The sequence below is a fragment of the Cnephaeus nilssonii genome, assembly GCF_951640355.1.
Source record: "Cnephaeus nilssonii genome assembly, chromosome: 24".
NCBI classification, from domain to species: Eukaryota; Metazoa; Chordata; class Mammalia; order Chiroptera; family Vespertilionidae; genus Cnephaeus; species Cnephaeus nilssonii.
The window spans coordinates 12,788,891-12,811,864 of NC_137095.1; the positions used below are offsets into that span (position 1 = coordinate 12,788,891).

Below are 22,974 nucleotides of genomic sequence, written 5' to 3' on the forward strand. Positions count from 1 at the left end.
CATAACTTGTCACTGTATAACGGCATGACACAATTATTACTACCCTTGGTAAATGGCCATAAAACTGGTGTTCTTTTTGGTGTTGTGTTATCCTTAGCTTGTTCAGCAGTTGGATTGGGAACTTCCAGACTGGTGGCATCCTTTGCGTCTTCCTTATTCATGGCTTTATGTAATGTCTAGAGGCCCGGTGCATGAAATTTGTGCACAGGGCGGGGGGGAGGTGTGTCCCTCAGCCCAGCCTGCACCCTCTCCAATCTGGGATCCCTCTTACAATCTAGGACTGCTGGCTCCCAACTGCTCACCTGCCTGCCTGCCTGATTGCCCCAACTGCTTCTGCCTGCCAGCCTGATCAACCCCTAACCACTCCCCTGCCAGCCTGATCAATGCCGAACTGCTCCCCTGCTGGCTCAATTGATGCCTAACTGCTCCCTTGCCGGCCTGATTGCCCCTAACTGCCCTCCCCTGCAGGCCTGGTCCCCCCCAACTGCCCTCCCCTGCAGGCCTGGTCCCTCCCAACTGCCCTCCCCTGCTGGCCATCTTGTGGTGGCCATCTTGTGTTCACATGAGGGAGGCCATCTTGGGTGTTGGAGTGATGGTCAATTCGCATATTACTCTTTTATTAGATAGGATGAGTCATAAATAATTTCAACAACTGATTGAATGGATGGAGAAAAGGACCGATACATGAACATCCGGTCACGTTACTGCTTGTAAGGGAAGTCAGGACTCCCAGGACTGTACTTCTCATGAACTTCCAACCGGTAACTTTCATTTCCTCCCTCGTCACCGAGGCAGGGAGGTGCCACTTGATCTCTGAGCATTGGTGTGCCCGCCCTGTCTCTCAGGTCCCCGTCAAGAGCCACGTCCCTCACCATGACATCTCCTTGGTCACTCAGCATCAACATGCGTCCCAGGGAGGAGAATCGACACAGATTTGTGTTTCTCACGTGGGGGCATTGAACTAAGGGCTCATTGAGTATCTCCTTCGTACTTGGACGTGAGCCCTGGCAATCGGAGGAAAGTTACGTGATGTCCTCTTGACGGCCTAGGTGAGCCTACACCGCTGTGGACACTGTTCTGCGCTATTAAAGCTGCGACTTAACTGGCAAACTGCCAGACCTTCAGGGCTTGGTCGCTGGATCTTGTAAGAGGCTATTCTTCATCCCAGGGTCCACATGGTCACTGCCACCTCCACTCTTCGAAGCTCTTTTTTTCTATTACCGTTCCCATTTACTTAACCTCTCGGCGCTCATCAGTTTTCTAGCCCAGCCTGCTAACATTGATTTTTCTCCCCTGGAATCTTCTGGTTTCTTGAGCGTGAACTATACGCAGAAGATAAAATGTCATCGGTTTAGTGATAAAAATGATCTTCCTCGAACCTTCTCTTACCTGCTCCCTCTACTTCATGAAAGGGAGTCTGGGAGCTTGAACAGCCTGGTGTGAGATGATCAACAGCCAAGAGGGGTTTACTTCGAGGAGGCACCGTGTCCCTGGTAGCGTTCTCCGGGGATGTCTGTGGATCTTTGGGGTTCCAGGACAGGGCGTTCACATTTCCTAAGAGGCACCCAGGACCTACAGAAGTAGATGGTGGAGTCCGTGTGATTCACAGATAGATCCTGCTGAGAAGATAGCAGAGTGGAGCTTGGGAGAGAGACTGGGCAGACGGACATTAATAGAAATTTGTTAAGTTGGAAGACAGGATAATACCTTCATGACCCAGAGGCTATGGCCAACATCTGTGAACTGGAAGGGAAAGAATTACTCCTTCCTGGGAAATGCTCTAAATGCAGAGTTGCATTTTTTTTTTTTAATGGCAGAGCAGCTGTCATTATAATTATCGTAATTATTATTAGACTAGTGGCCTGGTGCACGAAATTCATGCACATTAAAAGGGGATTAATTAGAGGAAATAGTTTAATATTGCTATTTGCCCTTTCTCTATAATAGAAGTGTCAGAGATGAAAGAAAATTAGTAAAATGTATATGAAAACCTTCCTCCTGTTAGAGTCTGGGGCACACCACGGGACCCAGAGTCAAGTCCCTGTCCACCCACATGCGCCTCAAAAACACGTGAGACCCAGACCCGGCTGGCCCCTGCCCCCATTGGGCTAGATCCAGATCTGGCCAGTCCCACCCTTGTCAAGCCCCACCGGGCACAGGACATAGCTACAGGCCCGGCGCCAGGACAGGGGGCATGGCCTGAGGTCCCCCAACCCACACCGGGGCGGGGGGTGTGCCTTGAGGTCCCCCGTCAAGCCCCACCAGGTGGGGGACATGGCCTGAGATCCCCTGTCAAGCTCTGCTGGGTGGGGGGCATGGCCTGAGGTCCCCCATCAAGCCCTGCCGGGTGGGGGACGCAGCCTGAGGTCCCCTGTCAAGCCCCATGGGGGCGGGGGAGGGTGTAGCCTCAGGTCCCTGCTGATTGCTCGTTAAGGCTCCTTATGGGAACTTGGCCTCAGCTGTGGGTGCAGCCATCTTTGTGACGGAGTGATGGTCAATTAGCATATTCCCTCTTTATTAGATAGGATTTGAGAGAGGGAGTCGGGGGGGGGGGGGAGAGAAAGAGAAAGAGAGAGAAACATTGATTTGTTGTTCTGCTCATTTATGCATCCATTGCTTGCTTTTCTTGTATGTACCCTGATCGGGAATCAAACCCCCGACGTTGGTGTATGGGGATGACCCTCCAACCGACTGAGCTCCCCCACCAGGGCAGCAGAACCGCTGTCTTCAGTTAACACAGGTCAGGAGAGGTCACATGGTGAGGGGAGGGAAGGAATCGTCAAAAGGAAGTCACCGCTGACCTCTTTTACGTGCCTGCTGCCTTCGGGAGAGCTTCATCCCTCCTTGTGATCTCCAAGCGCACCCCCGTCTTCATACTTCCCGTAGAGGAACCGATACCACTGCTTTCTCTCCGGCCACTCGTTTTCAGAGTCTGACCCACTAGGCAGCCGCCTCCGGCCCACAGTGCCAACATCAGAGAGTTGACCTCTTAGCCCGGCCGGCGGTAGCTCAGTAGTTGAGCATATTGACCTGTGAACCAGGAGGTCATAGTTTGATTCTCGGTCAAGACACATGCCCGGGGTGAGAACTGAATCCCCAGTGGGGGGGGTGAACAGGAGGCAGCTGATCCATGATTCTCTCTCATCATGGATGTTTTTTTCTCTCTCTCCCCCCTCCCTTCCTCTCTAAAATTGATAAAAATATCTTTTTATTTTTTATTTATTTTATTTTTTAAAAATATATTTTATTGATTTTTTACAGAGAGGAAGGGAGAGGGATAGAGAGTTAGAAACATCGATGAGAGGGAAACATCGATCAGCTGCCTCGTGCACACCTCCTACTGGGGATGTGCCTGCAACCAAGGTACATGCCCTTGACTGGAATCAAACCCGGGACCCTTCGGTCTGCAGGCCGATGCTCTATCCACTGAGCCAAACCAGCCAGGGCTAAAAAATATCTTTTTTTTAAAAAGAAAGAAAGTTGACCTCTCAGCATGAGGATCTTCTGTTGACTCCAGACTGACATCATCCGATGGCCCGGGGTTCTGAAGCTGGAAGTGGCCAGAGAAATCCTTGCTGTTTATTTCTTTAGTCGGAGCATGAGGAAAGCAAGTAGGGGCCAGAGAAGTTAAATGATTTACCGAGAGTCATAATGAAGAAATTGGGTTAGAACGAGGTTTACTGCCTCCAAGTCTGATGTTCCGTCTACTCTGTATCATGCTGTCCTCGGCGAAAATCAATAAGGGAGAAACTCAATAAAGTCTTTATGATCTTTTGCTGTGGAAGTGGTGGTTGGTCTAGAATCTAGATCCTTGGTGTTTTGTCTTTGTTTTTTTTTTTCTGTTTGTCACTGTCACGCGTTTCAAATTCAAGGTTTTGGAAATCAAAGTTCCGATGCTTTGCATTCACCTGCTTTTGAGATTGGTTTGTGCTTCAGTCAGTATTGCTGTGTAACAAACAATCCCAGTCTCAGGGGCTTACTACAACCGTTGGACTTGCCCCATGATCTGGGAAGGACTGGGCAGGGTGTGTCTCACTCGGCGCCCGGTGTGTGATTGCATGGGAAGTTGGCTGGGGCTGAGGGATCCCAATGGATTTGAGAGCTTAGCTGGGGCTGAGCGACGTGTGAGTCTTTCCATGTGGAACTCGGGGCCCTCAGCATTCTCCTAGTGGCTCCGGGCTCCGGATCGGGATCCCAGCGGGTTAGGCAGGAACTGCATTGATTTTTATGGCCTAACCTTGGGAGTTAAGAGGTGTTACTTCATTTTAAAAATTTTATTTGTTTTTTTAAAATATATATTTTTTATTGATTTCATAGAGGAAGGGAGAGGGAGAGAGAGAGCAAGAGAGAGAGAGAGAGCATTATTGATCGGCTGCCTCCTGCACGCACTCTACTGGGGATGCAGCCTGCAACCCGGGCTTGAGCCCTGACCGGGAATCGAACCGTGACCTCCTGGTTCATAGGTCGATGCTCAACCCCGGAGCCACGCCAGCTGGGCCTCAGACCTATTTTTAGATTATTCAGCTTTTCCTGGGCACCGCCATGGGACCTAGCACCCCGTTGGCGCAACGATGGCAAACGTCTTCTTTGATAAGCCCCACTGTTCCCCCGCCAGCCCCCGTCGGATGGAAGCGAATCTCATTTGGTTTCCTGCGTAGATGTCTCCATCCATACTCCTGAAAACACCCCTTTCTCTTCAATTCATTTCAACCGTGACAGGAAGTTGTTCCTTGGACCTGAACTCATAAGGACGCTGCTTCTCCATGGACCCCTTTAGGTGAACACGGAGAGTCGCGGCTCATCCTTCTCGGCGTTGGGACCATTCTCAGTCATGGGAGCTTCTGGCCGGCGCTCCCTTCCCTCATCCACGACCGACTCCACATTCCATAAGGTCCCTTGTTTAACCGACGGACGGTCTCTAGCGAGTGTTCAAGCCGCGTGGCTGGGGGAACAGGTTCCGTTCTGGCAATGTGGTTTTCTAGGGCTACGCGCTGTGTCCTGTGCTCTTGGCTCATGCATTTGGGAGAGATTCTGACGTACTCTTTGGGGACCGAGAATTAGCATTTCATGCCCAGCTGGCGTGGCTCAGTGGTTGAGCATTGACTTATGGATCAGAAGGTCATGGTTCTATTCCCGGTCGGGGCACATGCCCGGGTTGCGGGCTCCATCCCCAGTAGGGGACGTGCAGGAGGCAGCCGATCCAGGATTCTCTCTCATCAGTGATGTTTCTCTCTCTCTCTCTCTCTCCCTCTCTGAAATCAAGAAAAATATATATATTAAAAAAAAAAGAAAAAAGAAATAGAAGTCGGTTTCCTGAAGGAAGAGGGAGGTGGAGTCCTACTCCTGCCTTGGTAGCAACATGAGCAAAGCTTTGAAGGCCCAGGTACCCATGGTGAGCGTGGGCGACACGCAGTGCTGGGGCGTGGGCAGTGGCTGGAGATGGGCCTCCGAAGGCTGAGTGATGGGCGGAGTCTCACTGACTCATGATGAATCAGGAGGAGGAAGGTCTCAGACAGACGGAACATTGCCAAGCAAGGGAGCAACAAATTCGAACCAGAATTCGAGCAAATTGCCGTGCAAACTTCCCCCTCCCCCCGCCACCCCCTGCCTCCAAGACTGTGAAAGACACTGTTCTTCCGACTGCCTGCCTCTCCCTGTAAACTTGGCAGATCCACTTCTTTTTCATAGGGACGTCTTCATCAGGGGATTTACTCAATGATTCCTTTAACAGAGTCGTTAATGGAACATTGAGGCCCGTGGCATCCTGCCTTCTCGAATCGCTCATTTATTATTACTGCGGGTGAGATCACGGCGTGGTGTGGCTCGTCTAAGTGGTGGAAGCTATTTATTGGTAAATTTAGCGGTGCAAAAAATTAATGCCAGTGGAGAGTTTGTGGGGCCTTTTTTTTTTTTTCCCCCCCCCTCCACGGATAGCCATGATTTCCACTTAAAGAAAAACAATATCGTGCGGATCCATCCCGGCTCGGAGCTGAGAGCATTCTGAGCTCAACATCTCTAGGACGATACTGTCTCTTCGTTCCTGTGGGACCGCAGGATTCTCTCGGTGGGCGGGTCCTATGGTTTCTGACATCAATTTCTTTCCTGTTTATTAAAACCACAGTGCTTGTGCCCGGCTGGCGTGGCTCAGTGGTTGAGTGTCGGCCTATGAACCAGGAGGTCACGGTTCAGTTCCCGGGTCAGGGCACCTGCCCAGGTTGCGGGTTCAGTCCCCAGTAGGGGGCGTGCAGGAGGCAGCCGATCCATGATTCTCTCCCATCATTGATGCTTCTGTCTCCCTCTCCCTCTCCGAAATCAATACAAATATATTTAAAACAACAACAACAACCCATAGTGCTAGGGAAGAGTGTACATGGAGGTGTGAAATTTTCTTCTTTCTCCATCACATCGAAATTCCATAACAAACCACCCAAATAAAAGCAGCTTTTACACGTGAGGCTATTGATTATTTCACTCACCTGCAAGTCCACACTTTGGTGGTTCCACAGGGTTGGTCAGGCGGTGAAGAATGCCACCAGCGCCCGGCCGGCGTGGCTCAGTGGTGGAGCGTTGACCTATGCACCAGGAGGTCACCGATTCCCGGGCAATTTGTGTCTTGACGGCCTGGTGACGGTAACGGATGGTTTCCAGTGAACATTTGCGAGATGACTGCATGAATAATTAAATGAGAGGAAATCAAATCTGGGTCTTTTTCTTCTTTTTAATCAGTTTCTACGCTAGTCATTTGCCCCTTTCCTCTTTCTCTCATCTGTCCATTTTCTACCCTCTTTTCCTTTTTTTGGCTCATATTTCACAATGAGCTAATACGTTATATTCATTAGCTAGCGAATCTGGCATTTTATGCCACCCAGCGTTGCACAGCCTTGCTTTTATCATTTTACCCCTTCCCTCTACTCAGAAGAAATTTTTTTTGGGTGGGTGGGTGTTGGAGGTGGATCCTGAAACATCAGTGTGGATTAGGGACACCATTCTGGGACTCTCTTTTCTCCGATGAACCATCTTTGGGTCCACTTTCAAAGGGCCAGAGTCCTGCCCTAGCTGGTTTGGCTCAGTGGATAGAGCGTCGGCCTGCAGACGGAAGGGTCTCAGGTTTGATTCCTGGTCAGGGCACATACCCGGGTTGTGGTCTTGATGACCATTTTATTATATATATGTATATGTATATATATATATATATATATATATGTATTGATTTCACAGAGGAAGGGAAAGGGAGAGAGAGATAGAAACACCAATGATGAGAGAGAATCGTGGGTCGGCTGCCTCCTGCATGTCCCCTACTGGGGATGGAGCCTGCAACCCGGGCATTTGCCCCGACCGGGAATTGAACTGTGACCTCCTGGTTTATAGGTCGAAGACACTCCACCACTGAGCCACGCCAGCCGGGCTCAGTGCTTATTCTTCTGCCCATCATACTCCTCCAAAACGGGTCCTCCAGGTGGGGCTCTGAAGGGGACATAGGGAGGCAGAGCCCCATGGGAGCTCCCTCATTGTCATGATTTAGGGAGCCCCCTTTAGGCCTTTTAAAAAAATACTTTTATTGATTTCAGAGAGGAAGGGAGAGGGAGAGAGAGAGAGAATCACCAATGATGGGAGAGAATCATGGATCGGCCGCCTCCTGCACGCCCCCCACTGAGGATGAGTCCACACCCCAGGCATGTGCCCTGACCGAGAATCGAACCGTGACCTCCTGGTTCCTAGGTCACGCCAGCCGGGCTGAGCGCTGTTTATGGCAGGGAGTCTTTCTCGGGGGAAGGAAGCCCACAGCCCCGCCCTGTCCACGTGCAGCCCCGGCCACGCCGCCTCCCACCTCCCGCGTGTGGAGTGAAAGGCACTGTGTTCTCGTTGCAGACCTCCTCCGACCGGGCGTCCATCCTGAGCATCCTCCAGGTCCTCGGGGACCTGCTCTCCGTGGGTGAGTGGGCCGCGTGGCCATCCCTGGCCTGGTGGGTGCGGGGCTTTCCTGGGGCTGTGGTGTCGCCCGGGAATCTGGGGGGCTCGGGATTTTGCTCCAGCTCATGTGAGACAGAATCCCCACTGAGGTTCACAGGTCCTGGGAGCAGCTGGGCTGGGTGGACGTTGGGGTCTCCCGTCTTGTCACTCACCCTACGGGGACCTGAACTTAGGAGGATTTAGACTCCCGGTGGTGATGCTAGGGTAGCTCATCGATGAGGCCAAGGAAACCTGGGTGTCTGCAGCTCTTCAGAGAGAGTTGTCCTCAGCCTTTGACCTCTCCTCCCTCTGGTCCCCTCATTGTGGCCCATTTTATTTATTTATTATTATTGTTATTTTTAACATATATTTATACATTGTATTAATTTCCAGAGAGGTCGGAAGGGAGAGGGATAGAGAGATAGAAACATCAATGATGAGGATCATCATCTATTGGCTGCCTCCTGCACGCCCCCTATTGGAGGTGGAGCCCACAACCCGGGCATGTGGCCTGACCGGGAATCAAACCTGTGACCTCTTGGTTCCTGGGTCGATGCTCAACCACTGAGCCATCGAGCCAGACTATTTTTTAGAAATATTTATTGATTTGAAAGAGGAAGGGAGAGAGAGGGAGAGAGAGAAACATCCATGATGAGAGAGAATCACGGATTGGCTACCTCCTACATGCCCCCTGCTGGGGACTGAGCCCGCAACCCTGGCATGTGCCCTGACCGGGGATCGAACCGCGACCTCCTGGTTCACAGGTCGATGCTCAACCGCTGAGCCAGGCCAGCCGGGCATGTGGCTGATTTTAGAGCCAGGTATTGGCAGCTGCGTAACACAGGTCAGTGGCGACGGGAATCCGAGGCCGGAACTGGACCTGGCGGCGTGGTAAACCCCGAGGTGTCCAGAGATACGGTGGCAGCATTGACTGCATTGGCATCAGCTGGGTACACGGAGCCATGCCTCTGTCAGCTCATCTCCGCGTGGCGAGTTCTGGCACACACAGCTCCTTGGACGGTCCTGCGTCCCCTCAGTTCTCCTTTCTGTGTGTTCCAGCCACACTGCATGAGGAAGAAATACCAACACCACACAGACCAGACCAAGATGAACGACACGCCCACGCCGCAGAGCCTCAGGCTCCAGAGTCTGGGGGAAACGTCCATTCACCCGGAGGTTTTTTGCTTTTGTTTTAAAATATGTCTTTGTTGATTTCAGAGAGGAAGGGAGCAGGAGAGAGAGACAGTAACATCAGCGATGAGAGAGAATCACAGATCAGCTGCCTCCTGCACGCCCCATTCCCTGGGCATGTGCCCTGAGTGGGAATCGAACTGTGACCTCCTGGTTCATAGGTTGACACTCAACCACTGAGCCACGCCATCTGGGCTAGGCTCAGTTTTTTACAGCTGCTAAAGGTGATACCCATAGGTACTTATTTCTTCTACTAGAGGCCCGTGGCACGATATTCGTGCAAGAATAGGCCTTTCTTACCCTGGCTTCACTCCCAGCCGCCCGGGAGCCGGCAAGTCCTCGCTTCTGTCTGGAGCACCACTCCAGTAGCTCCCTCCGCCACCCCCCTTCCCCTCATAGCAGGCTTCACACCTCTCCGCACCTGCATATGCAAATTAACCCCCATCTTTGTTGGGCTAATTTGCATACTCACTCTGATTGGCTGTGGGCGTAGCGGAGTGATGGTTCATTTGCATATTTCTCTTTTATTAGGTAAGATAGGTAAGATTATTTCTTCATTTCATACCCCTTCCCCCACCCCGACCCCTTACCTAATAGCATAACTGTAACTCAAGGCGATTCAACAAGTACACAGTTTGGCTCCTGGGGAGAAATGGACCGATCCTTGCTCTGTCACCAGCTCTGAGGAGACGAGAGGGACCTTCCGCATGGCTCAGCTCTCCTCTGCTTCCCCCGTAGGCACGGACAGGCGGATCCGCTACATGATCAGCAAGGGCGGCAGCGAAGCCCTCCTGCAGACCCTGGTGGACACGGCCAGGACCGCGTCTCCGGACTACGGCATCCTCCTGCCCCTCTTCCGGCTGCTGGCCAAGGTTGGCCTGCGAGGTACCCACCTCCCCGGACCTGCGGATGAGAGGAATTTGGGGAGCTGTTGTGGGGACGTGCAGGGGGGAGGCAGCAGGGAGGTCTCGGACACCTGGGTGGTGATGGCAGGGTCAGCCCCACAGAAGAGGTCACGAGAAAGAAGCCAAGCAAATGAGTCTAAATTATCCACTCCTTGCTAGTTTGGTTAGATTTGGAATCAGGGTGTTGTGACTACATGGGAAAAAATGTCTTTCTTCAAAGAGGTGCAATTGAGCCCTAGCCGGTTTGGCTCAGTGGATAGGCATCGGCCTGCAGACCAAAGGGTCCCGGGTTCGATCCCAGTCAAGGGCACGTACCTCGGTTGCAGGCTCCTCCCCGGCCCGGGCCCTGGTCAGGGCGTGTGCAGGAGGCAACCAATCGATGTGTTTCCCTCACATCAACGTTTCTCTGTATCTTTCCCTCTCTCTTCCACTCTCTCTAAAAATCATTGGAAAGCCCTAGCTGGTGTGGCTCCGTGGATAGAGCGTCAGCCTGCGAACTGAATGATCCCGGGTTCAATTCCGGTCAAGGGCACATGCCCAGGTTGTGGGCTCGATCCCAAGTAGGGGGTGCGCAGGAGGCAGCCGATCCATGATTCTCTCTCATCATTGATGTTTCTCCCTCTTTCTCTCTCTCTTTCTTTCTCTATCCCTCTCCTTCTCTCCCTTCCTTCCTCTCTGAAATCAATGAAAAAATATATATTAAAAAATAAAAAATAAAAATCAATGGAAAAATATCCTCGGATGAGGATTACCAAAACAAGCAAACAAAAAAAAACAAAACAATGACATGCACGTGAAAGTATTTAGGAGCAAAATGCCGTGTGCAGCCCTGAATGAGCTCTTCTGAGCCACCCGGTTCTAACGGGGACACGCTCAGCAGCATTTCCCAGTGGATCCCAGAAGGCTCACCGGCCATGGTTGGCATCTTCCCACCGTCGTCTTTGCCTTCCTCTCCCTCGCACGCGCCGTGCCGCCTTCAGAAGGCACGTGCGCCCCCAGCTAAGAGGGGTTGATTTGTGTTCGTAGATAAGAAGTTCGGACAGAAGGCCCTGGAATTGGGAGCCCTCGACGTGACCTTGATCCTCGCCAGGAAAAACCTGTCCCACAGCCCGAACCTCCTCCACTGTCTCTGGGCCCTGGGCGTGTTTGCCTCGAGCGGTAAGCGACCCCCCCGCGGCATTCTGGGGAGGCGGGCAGCGGGAGGGCTTCCAGGCTTGGGCTGGGACCCCGAGGCATGTCCCTGGGTTTCAGGTTCGATCCCGGCCACGGTCGGTCGGTTGGGGGTTTGTGCGGGAGGCAGCCGATGGCTGTGTCTCTCCATGGCCGTGGCGGGAATCGCGCCGTGACCTCCTGGTTCATAGGTCGACGCTCAACCACTGAGCCACGCCGGTGGGCCGGGCCCACTCATGTTTGCTGAGCAGAGAATCGGAGGTTATTTGGGAAGGGCTGATGGGAACTGTGCAAACCCACCTCTGATAAAGGAAAAGGGAAGCGAGGAGAGGAAGCTTTGGTTAGAGGAGAACTTTTACGAAGGCGTAGCCAGAAGGTGGGGCACCCCCACGTGCAGCTCGCCAGCGACAATTTGGAACGTCTCATTCTTATTCCGTGTAAGACTTCCGTCAGCAGGGAGCTCCGGCAGCCGCTGGGAGCTGCCTGTGGGTGTGAGGAGGTGGCCGCGTGTCTCCTAGTCTGAGGCTGCGTGTACTGTACCTACCAACGGTTTCATAAACGATTTTATTTATTTTACTAGAGGCCTAGTGCATGGATTCGTGCACCGGTGGGGTCCCTCAGCCTGGCCGGCACCCTCTCGCAATCAGGGACCCCTCGGGGGATGTTGCACTGCCAGTTTCGGCCTGATCCCCGAAGGCCAGGCCGAGGGACCCCACCTGTGCATGAATCCCTGCACCGGGCCTCTAAGATGCATATAAGATCTTTGGTTAATCTCTTCCACCCTCCCGCCTTCCCCCTTCCCTTTGAGATTCATCAGTCTGTTCCATGTTTCCATGCCTGTGCGTTGAGCGTCTGCCCCCTGGTGATCAGTGCAGGTCATAGCTACTGGCCAAATGGTCACTTAGGCTTTTATCTATATAGATTTTTATGTTTAGTATATTTTTATTGGTTCCAGAGAGGAAGGGAGAGGGAGAGAGAGAGACAAAGAAACATCAAGGATGAGAGAGAAATCATTGACCGGCTGCCTCCTGCATCCCCCCCCTACTGAGAAGATGGAGCCCGCAACTGGGGCATGTGCCCTTGACTGGAATCGAACCCGGGACCTGTCAGTCTGCTGGCTAACGCTCTGTCCACTGACCCACACCTGCTAGGGCTGCCGTATCTCACTTTGTTTCCCTGAAGAATAATTAGACGGAATGACTTGTCTTCCTTATTACCTGTAAGACTTCCTGCCCAGTGGGTATGGCTCAGTGGTCCAGCGTCAACCTATGAACCAAGAGGCACGTGTCCAGGTTGCGGGCTCGATCTCCAGTGCGGGGGGAGGCGGGGGGCGTGCAGGAGGCAGCCGATCCATGATTCTCTCTCGTCCCTGATGTTTGTCTCTCGCTCTCCCTCTCCCTTTCCTCTGTGACATCAATGAAAGTATATTAAAAAATAAATAAATAAATAAGACCTCCTTCAGCAGGGAGCTCCAACAGCGTCTGGGAGTCGCCGGTGGGAGTGAGGAGGAGGCCGCGTGTCTCCCGCTTTACGACTGCATGCTCTTACCCACGAACGGTTTCATAAACCACTTTAAAAATGACCTGATCAGGCTCTACGCACGGCCTTCTCTGCAGGCCGGCCAGCAGCGTTCACATGCCCACGCGTTGCTCTCTCTCCGGTGAATGGTTCCCCGTGGTCCCATGTTCCCACAAGCCTTCTCAACAGCTCCTCCCTGCAGAAGGGACGGGCTGGGGCTGGGACCAGAACGGGCCGTGGCGGCCAGCGAGCCCTTTGGCAGCGCTGAGCTGCGGGATGGGGTGGGAGGGGGGGGCGGGGAGGGATATTTATAGAGCCGTCAGAGGTCTGACCTTGGGCCAGACTCCAGCTGGGAAGAACTCAGTGGAAGATTTCTTATTGTTATCCTCTCCCAAGTCTCCCGTCTCCCATGTTAGAATTTATGCTCTCTCCTCCTCGACTCCACTTCATCCTTGCCTTTTGCGGACTTACGTGCCAGGAGATTGCTTTATTTATGTGTGTGTGTGTTTGTGTGTGTCTTTAATATATTTTGTATTGATTTCAGAGAGGAAGAGAGAGAGTGAGAGAGAGAAACATCCATGATGAGAGAGAATCATGGACCGGCTGCCTCCTGCACGCCCCCTACTAGGGATCGAGCCGGCAGCCCGGGCATGTGCCCTGACGGGGAATTGAACCGTGACCTCCTGGTTCACAGGTCGACGCTCCACCCCTGAGCCACGCCGGCCGGACCGTTGCCTGGTTCTTATCCTTCAATACCAACTGTCCCTTTGTCTTCCTCAGTCACCACGGGAGCCATGCTGGGCATCAATGGGGCCATGGAGCTGCTCTTCACGGTCATCCCCCCGTACACCAGGAGGCGTCCCCGGATCATCAGGTACCAGGGGCTTTGGTTGGTCCTTGCGTGTCCGGAATAGAGGCAGACACGGCGATGGCCTCATGGACGTTCTCGTGGTGCTCCCCGCTCCGCCGAGGGACGGTTTCCCCCGTTGTAGACCCGGTACAATGACTTGACTTTGTCACGAGTTGCCACCCCCACACACACACATGATATATCATTTCCTCTAATCCTCACAACAACCCCGAATGGATATACTCTGATCCTCGTTTTCAACGAGGAAGTGAAAATGGGCAAAGAGCTGTAGCCACAGTGTCACGGCTGCGGAAGGCGGAGTTGGACTTTGTATCCAGATCTCTCCGACGTCAAAGCCTATTTTTTCTCCCCAAAGACTTCAGTTGTTCTTTGTATTTTTTATTTATTTTTTTAAAATATGTTGTTTTTTAAAAAATATATATTTCATTAATTTTTTTACAAAGAGGAAGGGAGAGGGATAAAGAGTTAGAAACATCAATCAGCTGTCCCCTGCACACCCCCCACTGGGGGTGTGCCCGCAACCAAGGTACATGCCCCGGACCAGAATCGAACCTGGGACCCTTGAGTCCGCAGGCTGACGCTCCATCCACTGAGCCAAACCGGCCAGGGCTAAAATATGTTTTTATTGATGTCAGAGAGGAAGGGAGAGGGAGAGCGAGACAGAAACAGTCCATGAGGAGAGAGAATCATGGATCGGCTGCCTCCTGCACGCCCCACACTGGGGACCGAGCCCACTCTCACCGGCAGCGCCCTGACCGGGAATGGAACCCTAGCCTCCTGGTTCATAGGTCGACCCTCAAACCCTGAGCCATGCCAGCCGGGCTTCAGGTCTTCTTTACACTCGCAGACAACCCCACCGTCGTGAGTATCATCCCTAAAAGACAGTCCGCCAAGGACAGGGAAAGGTTTTGTTCCTGGGGCTCCCGGAGGAGTCCGGCAGGTAACGTTCCGATGGGAAATCGGCCTCACCGTCGTCCGTCATGGCTGTGGGCTGGTTTTCAGATTTTTTTTTTTTTACGATCGGAAAATGAAACTCTGCCATTCTGCCCGGCCCCGCGTGCCGGAGGGGAGTGAATCACCAGCTTAAAAAGGGAGACGGTCTGACACGGAGGCGTTAGAGCTATTTGGAGCCATTAGGCTCCATCCTTCACGGCCGTGACTCAGCGAGGACCTGGAGAGAATATTAGAAGAGACGCAGCCAATTCCCAAGATCCATGGGGTCCTTTGGCCTCACAGCGCTTCCGTGCCCAGCCACGATCCGTCCCGCATCCCAGCATCCATCTCGGGCTCCTGGTCCCACCCGATGTTTTTCTCCGGGGGTCACCCCAGCAAGACCGTGATCATCCATTCTCACCTGCGGCTCTCGACACTGGCGTTTCCCAGAGTGAAATACAATCATATCTCAGAAAAAAAACCGCACAAAACCCAAGCCCTAGCCGGTGTGGCTCAGTGGATAGAGCGCCGGCCTGCGGACCAAAGGGTCCCAGGTTCGATTCCGGTCAAGGGCACACGTACCTCAGTTGCAGGCGCCTCCCCAGCCCGGGCCCTGTTCATGGCGTGTATCGGAGGCAACCAATCAATGAGTTTCTCTCACGTGGATGTTTTTCTTTCTGTCTTTCCCTCTCTCTTCCACTCTCTCTAAAATTCAATGGGAAAATATCCTTGGGTGAGGATTAACCAAACAAAAACAAACAAAAACAAAACATCCAAAAAACAAATTCCTCATCAAATGTCTTGAGAAGTACTGGGATAAACGAAGCGTGGTAGATTCCTTTACCGTGAGAATTCTCGGGGCCTTCGTCACGCCCACACACACATCAGAATATCCGGGATGGGAACATGGTATACCCCGTTCTAACACTTGAGTTTGGAGACCGTCTTTTGTTGGGAGTCCTTGTTCTCTGTACCTCGCTGTAGATCCCTCCCCTGGAAAGTGCACATGTCTTACAAAACGCGTTTCCAGGAAATTCTACCACGTCATGGCCATTGAGTAGGAACAAAACTACTTCGGAGTCACGAACTCCGTTACAGCATCCGCCAGCCGCGGACTCCTGTGACTTCCCTTCCCAGCGATGTCCACGTGGATATGTACGATTTGCCCATGTCTGGTTTTTAAAAGTTTTATTCGCTTATTTCGCTTTATTGCTTCCAGAGAGAGGAAGGGAGAGGGAGAGAGACATAGAAACATCCATGATGAAGAGAGAATCACGGATGGGCTGCCTCCTGCACGCCCCCTCGTGGGGATCGAGCCCACAACCCGGGCATGTGCCCTGACCGGGAATCGAACCGTGACCTCCTGGTTCACAGATCGATGCTCAACCAGTGAGCCATGCCGGCTGGCCGGGCAGCACCTATATTTTATGATTCTGTCCCGGAGCTGGTGAAGTTAGTTTACAGTGACAGAGAACTGGTCAGCGGCGGCCGATAGCTGGGGTGGAGGTAGGTTCCCCTTCTGGAGCCCATATGACAAATGAAAACCAAACCTCCAGGGAACGGAGACTTCTCACTGCCCGATACCCTGGAGCCGGCCGGGCTGTGACGTCCCTCCTGTGCCTTGCCCCGTGCTGAGCTCTCCGCAGCCACCATCTCCTGTGAGCGTCCACCCTGTGAGAGTAGCAGGTGCCAGGACTGTCCCCCCCATTTGCAGGGAATGAACACGTGGAAGCGGAAAGACGTTAAGTAACGCACTGGGATGTAAGCAGCAAGCGCTGGGATGTTAAACCCCGTCTGAGACGCGAGCCTTCGCTCTTATACCGCCGCCGCCTGAGTGTCTTCCGCTGTCTGTTTTCCAGCGTTTTATGTCTAAACCACCATATGGAAGACAGCCATACGCTGTTAAAGCTTGTTTAAATTCGGGGTGCCGTCTGAATGGCTCGTACTCACGGGACGATTTGCTTCATGAGGGGGGAGTCTTTCTGCTCGATCGAATGGCTGTTTCCTCTCAGAGGGTAAATCAATGTGTGCCCTCTGCCTTTTTTAAAAAATATCTTTACCATGGGAAGTATTACCTACGTCCCCTCAGCCCCGCCCCCTGCCATTGACCCCTTTGAGCCCGCCCCTTCCCTTCCCGCCACTTCAGGCCTTCACCACACTATTGTCTGTGTCCCTGGGTCACGTACATATGCATACAAGTTCTCTGGTTGATCACTTCCACCCACCCAACTCCCCACCCACCCCCACCCCCACCTTCCCTCTGAGACCCTTCAGTCTATTCCATGCATCTACGTCCCTGGATCTGTGTTCTTTTTAAATATATTTTATTGATTTTTTACAGAGAGGAAGGGAGAGGGATGGAGAGCTAGAAACATCGATGAGAGAGAAACATCGATCAGCCGCCTCCTGCACACCCCCTACAGGGGATGTGGCCCCAACCAAGGTGCACACCCCTAACCGGAATCAAACCTGGGACCCTTCAGTCCGCAGGCTGACGCTCTATCCACCGAGCCAAACCGGTTAGGGCCCTGGATCTGTTTTGATCATCAGTTTATTGTGTTCATTAGACTCCACCTAGGAGTGAGGTCACGTGATACTACTTGTCTTTCTCTGACTGGCTTATTTCGCTCAGCATGATACGCCCCAGGTCCCTCCATGCTGTCTCAGAGGGTAAGAGCTCCTTCCTGGCCCTCCGCCTTTGAATTGCCTTGTTTTCCACCCTCGCCCCCAACCACCAGATAAGAACCGAGGTGTTAACATCAGAAGACTTGTATGGTAGCCCTCTGGCCAGATGGTCCTCAAAGTATGACCTGCATGCAAGTCCTCACTCCCAGGTTGGTTGGCGGGCACTAAGAAATAAGGTGCAAGCCTGGCCACGGGGGCTCAATGATGGAGCGTCGACCTAGGTCACGGTTCGATTCCCGGTCGGGGCACATGCCCGGGTTGTGGGCTCGATCCCCCGTAGGGGGCGTGCAGGAGGCAGCCGATCCATGATTCTCTCTCATCATGGATGTTTCTATCTCTCCCTCCCTCTCCCTTCCTCTCTGAAATCAATACAAGTATATTTTTTTTTTTAAAAAGAAAGAATGGGTAAGAATGTTGTAAGCTTTGATGTGCATATAATACTGTTCATTTATTCGTACAAACACTGTTGGCTCCTTGGCTGACCACTTCTGTGGAGATGGGACGTTTCGGCCGGGGCTCACCTTCTCCCGTGGGGTCATTAAGATGCACCCAATGAGTTCTCCTGGGCGCCCCCTGGGTGCCAGGACCTGTGGGTGGGCATGCAGAGGATGAAGTACCATGTCCGGGGACGTGAAGAGCCCTCCCGGGTCCCCCCCTCCCGGCGCCAGGAGCCAGGGGGGAGCTATTCTGGGGTGCTTCGTAGGAACAGATGCCCCGCGATGTGTCACTGTTTCCGCCCTGCCCTGGAGATTAAGCCTGCCCTACTTCCCCGGGCAGACCTAAAATTAGCTGTGCAGCTGTCCGCCGACGAAGCCCCGCGTCCACACAGTACTCAGGGCGAGATTTATGGCCGGGGCGCTCACCGCGCGCACGCACACACCTTCCAGAGGGAAGGGGCACGCCGCGCAAGGTCACTGGGTTAACCCTGGGTGGCCGGGAGCCAGCCCTCGCTCCCAGGGGAGGCGGCTGGCCCAGGCCTCCCTCACACCCCAGGTGCCCACCGAGCTGGCACGGCGGTGTTGCTCTCGTACATTCGCGTCGGCATTTGCACCGGCTTCCGCGCGATCATCCCCTTTGACTGCCGCCCTTCCCTGACTTCAAGGCAACCAAGAACGGGTCCCTGTCTCCGTTTCCATCCTGATTGTCATTCATATTCTCTCTCTCTCTCTTTAAAGATATATTTTATTGATTTTTTTTTTCAGAGAGGAAGGGAGAGGGACAGAGAGCCAGAAACATCGATGAGAGAGAAACATCGATCAGCTGCCACCTGCACACTCCCCACTGGGGATGTGCCCACAACCAAGGTACATGCCCTTGACCGGAATCGAACCTGGGACCCTTGAGTCCGCAGGCTGACGCTCTATCCACTGAGCCAAACCGGTCAGGGCTCTCTCTCTCTTTAAAATATACTTTTATTGATTTCAGAGAAGAAGGGAGAGGGAGAGAGAAACATCCATGATGAGAGAGAATCATGGATCGGCTGCCTCCTGCACGCCCCCGACTGAGGATCGAGCCTGCAACCGGGCATGTGCCCTGATGGGGAATTGAACCTCCCGATTAATAGGTCAACGCTCAACCACTGAGTCACGCCAGCCGGGCACTCTTGCTGGGGTGTATGCTGTCGTGACGCAGGGGTTCCTGGGGCCTGGGTTGCTACGGGGCCATGAAGTTGGCGTCTGTGTGTTCCCTCCACGGGGGCGGACCACCTTGGCAGCAGGAGGCCATGGATGGGTTGGGTCTCAGGTCTAAGCAGGATCTTCCGCTTGGTCTCCTGTTGTCTGTCCCAACAGCGTTCTGTGCTTAGAACAGTGGTAAGGGGTCTCCTCCTTGCAAAGTCCAGGGCCGGGCAGCTCTGGCGTTGGAGCTTCACCACGTGCCGCTGTGGATGAGCGACCAGCAATGCCCTGCACCCTCTCTCCCTCCCCTCCAAATCCCCACACTCTCCCCGGGGGAGGCCTTCGGGGCTGGCTCCAGCCATCCCACGCACCACGCTCCGTGCTCGGCTCCCGGTCGCTGCGAGATGAGCAGAGACACTGAACCAAAGCGAATGGGTGCCCTCCCATCATCACGGGCAGCGATGGGAGGACTCAGCCGCGTTGTCACGGAGACGGAGACAACCATGTTCCCCTTTTCTCCAAACAGCGACCGGATGTCTCCCTGGGCACTCATGTTCCCGACTCACCCCCGTGCACGGGGCATGGCGCTGGGACTCCGCGCCTCTCTGCTCAGGGTCACGGGACGCCGTGGGCTCCGGGGCCGGGGCTCACGTTGGGGACTCAGGTTCCACGCGCCCCGGATCCCTTGGATGCGAATGCCTTGGAGCAGGAACAAAAACATTCCGGCCCCGCCTCCCCGTGGGCTGATGCCCGGGGGCTCAGCTTACTGACAGTGATGGGTGCCTCGGCCAGCTGACTCCACGCCTGCGGCCGGCGGGGGAATGAATAGTTTCCTACGTGTATGAGGCCTTGGCCGGGAGGCCTGGCTGGCTGCGGTCCCTGCCATCTTCCTGGGAGGCCCGCGATCTCTCCCGGAGGAGAGCCGCTCAGAGGCGCTGGAGTCACAGGGTCTGAGGCTGGACGTTCACGCGGGGATCGGGTGGCCCAGACCCTTCACCCGAAGAGGAGGCCGCCGAAGCCCAGAGCGGTCAGACCAAGCCGGGGGCTATCCTCATCTCAAGGTACTGTTTGTGCGCCCTGGCCGGTGTGGCTCAGTGGATAGAGCGTCGACCTGCGGACGGAAGGGTCTCGGGTTTGATTCCAGTCAAGGGCATTAGAAAAATAAAAAAAAAGGAGCCAGAAAAAGAAAGAAAACACAGTATGGGCACAGGAACAAAGATAACAATACAACAGGTTCTTCTTTGGAAGGAATGCAAATGAAAAAGGTTGTGGGCTCAATCCCCACCCAGTAGGGGACGCGCTGATCAATGATTCTCTCTCATCATTGATGTCTCTGCCTCTCTCTCTCTCTCTCTCTCTCCCTCCTTCCCTCCCTCCCTCCCTCCCTCTCACTTCCTCTCTGAAATCAATAATAAAAAAAATCGTCCAAAAAAAGAGATACTGTTTGTGCCCAGCCAGCATGGCTCAGTGGTTGAGCGTCGACCCACAAACCAGGAGGTCACGGTTCGATTCTCATTCAGGGCACATGCCCGGGTTATGTGCTTGATCCCCCAGTAGGGGGCGTGCAGGAGGCAGCCGGTCCATGATTCTCATCATTGATGTTTCTATCTCCCCCCTCCCCTTCCGTCTTCCTTCCTCTCTCTCCAAAATCAATATAAACAACACACACACACACACACACACACACACACACACACACACACACAATAATACAAGGGGGACCTTCCAGGCAGAGGCAGGAACAAATATAAAGCTGAGAGGGCACGAAATATAAAGCATGGTGGGTGTCTCCATGGCTGGCGTGCATGGCAGGGGGCCAAGGGCAGGAGGTCCCCCAGGCTGGTCTGCAGCCTCCTGCCTTCGCAGACCACAGAGGAATGGGAAGGTATGATTCCCGAACAGGAAAGAGAAAAGCTGACACACTCATAAAAATACTCAATTTGCCCACAGTCGGAGGAGCACAATTTAGATCAAGACACCAGTTTCGCAAATCAGACTTGCAAAGATTTTGAAAAATGGCGATATTTATTGTGGGTGAGGATTCAATAAAATGTGCCACTCACGTATGCTGCTCAGATTGTAGATGGATAAATCCTTCATGGGAAACAATGAGATGATGTACATCAAGATTAAAAAAAAACACACACACAAAAAACTTCTTGTTCCTTAACCCAGTTTCGCCACTTCTTGAAATCTGTCTAAAAGGATCATTGAGAAAAGGTGGTTGAAGATGTATGCACAAAAATATTCCCATCATAGTTTTATTTATAATTGGAAATGTTATCACCAGGAAAAAGAATTGTATAACAGGGAGTGTAGAGTAAAAGCGATATATCTATACATTATAATATTATGTCGCAACACACAAAAATAGATTAGGGATGATGTTTGCCAGGGGTAATAGCTTACGATAAAATAGTGAATAGAAAAAGTAAGGTTCAAAATTCAGTGCGATCTCAACTATCTAAAAATATGCACACAACTTCTGCTTAGAACCAAGGTCGGTCAGATTTACCTTCCCACCTGAAAAAGAATTTTGAGCTACAGATAAAAATACACAAAGCATCTAGCTGGTGTGGTTTAGTTGTTGAGCATCGACCTATGAACCAGGAGGTCACGGATTGATTCCCGGTCAGGGCACATGCCTGGGTTGTGGGCTTGATCCCCAGTAGAGGGCATGCAGGAGGCAGCCGATCAATGGTTCTCTCTCATCATTGATGTTTCTCTCTCTCTCCCTTTCTCTTCCTCCCTCTCTGAAATAAATAAAAACATATTAAAAAAAGAAAAAAAAGCAGGACCTGGAAGGATGAATCTGTTTCCAAGAAACGTAACTGCCTCCCAGAATAGAGCTTCAGAATATTTCTAGGAATACAAAATTATTGAGCACTCAACAAGGTCAAAAGTCACACTATCTTAAGAACCCAGTACAAAAATGACCAGGCAGGCAGAGAAACAGGAAAATGCTACCCATCGTGAGGAGATAAATCATTGAATCAGAAACAACCCAGAACTGGAACAGATGTTAGAATGATCAGGCAAGAATATTAAAAAAAAAAAAAAGTTACCCTAACTATATTCCATATGGTCAAAGTTTAAGAAACAGAAGATATTAAAGAGGACCCAAATTGCATGTCGACAGTGTAAATGCAGTGGATTGGATTAAGGCAAATCAGATGTGGCAGAATAAAAGATAGGGCAGCTCAAAGACACAGCAACAGAAAGTTCCAAAATGAAGCAGAGAAAAAAGAAAATTAAAGAAAAAAAAGCAGCAGAAGAAGAGCACCAGTGAATCATGGGACAAATTCAAGCCGCCTGACGGTATCTATGTAATCAGGGTTCCTGGTGAGAAGAGAGAGGTGGGGGCAGAAAACACAGATGAAGAAATAAGGGCTCCAATATCCGAAATATGATGCAAATTGTAAAGGCAGAGATCCAAGGAGCCCCATAGACCACAAGGAACGTGAAGAAGGTGACTCTTAAGTCATAATCCAATGGCTCAAAACCCGGGGTAAAGAAAAACATGGTAACCACAGCCAGGAGCCCTGGCTGGGTGGCTCAGTTGGTTGGAGCGTCATCCCTTATGCCCAAAGGTTGTGGGTTCGATCCCCGGTCAGGGCACATACCTGGGTTGCAGGTTCGATCCCTGGTTGGGTGCGTACGGGAGGCAGCTGATCGATGTTTCTCTCTCTCTCTCTCTCTGCCTCACTCTATAAAAATCAACAGAAACATGACCTCAGGTGAGGGTTAGAAAAATAAAAAAGGAGCCAGAAAATAAAAAATAAAACAAAAATAAATCACAGTATGGGCACAGGAACAAAGATAACAATACAACAGGATTTTTAAAAAAATATATTTTATTGATTCCATCTCGCCCGAGTGGCTCAGTGGTTGAGCGCCAAGAGGTCTCTGGTTCGATTCCCAGTAGGGGGCATGCAGGAGGCAGCCGATCCATGATTCTCTCTCATCATTGATGTTTCTCTCTCTCCCTCTCCTTCCCTCTCTCTGAAATCTATAAAAAAACTATTTAAAAAAAACTATGGGATTCCCATGTTTAGGCACCTGATAGCAGAGCTTCAAAATAAAGTAAAGCTGATCTAACCGAGGGGAGCGGGAGATACCTCCGGATTGTGGTTGA

The 22,974-nt window shown here is 52.2% G+C and overlaps 1 protein-coding gene across 1 annotated transcript in view; it reads left to right on the plus strand.

The window, feature by feature from the left end:
* AGBL1 (AGBL carboxypeptidase 1) overlaps window positions 1-22,974 on the plus strand; it is a gene marked incomplete at its 3' end in the record, with an annotated part of 254,689 nt that overhangs the window by 19,443 nt on the left and 212,272 nt on the right. Inside the window, exons 2-5 of the mRNA XM_079764228.1 lie at window positions 7,870-7,933; window positions 9,880-10,026; window positions 11,073-11,204; window positions 13,515-13,608. Of these exons, the coding sequence (XP_079620354.1) occupies window positions 7,870-7,933; window positions 9,880-10,026; window positions 11,073-11,204; window positions 13,515-13,608 (437 nt within the window). The remainder of the gene's footprint in view (window positions 1-7,869; window positions 7,934-9,879; window positions 10,027-11,072; window positions 11,205-13,514; window positions 13,609-22,974) is intronic.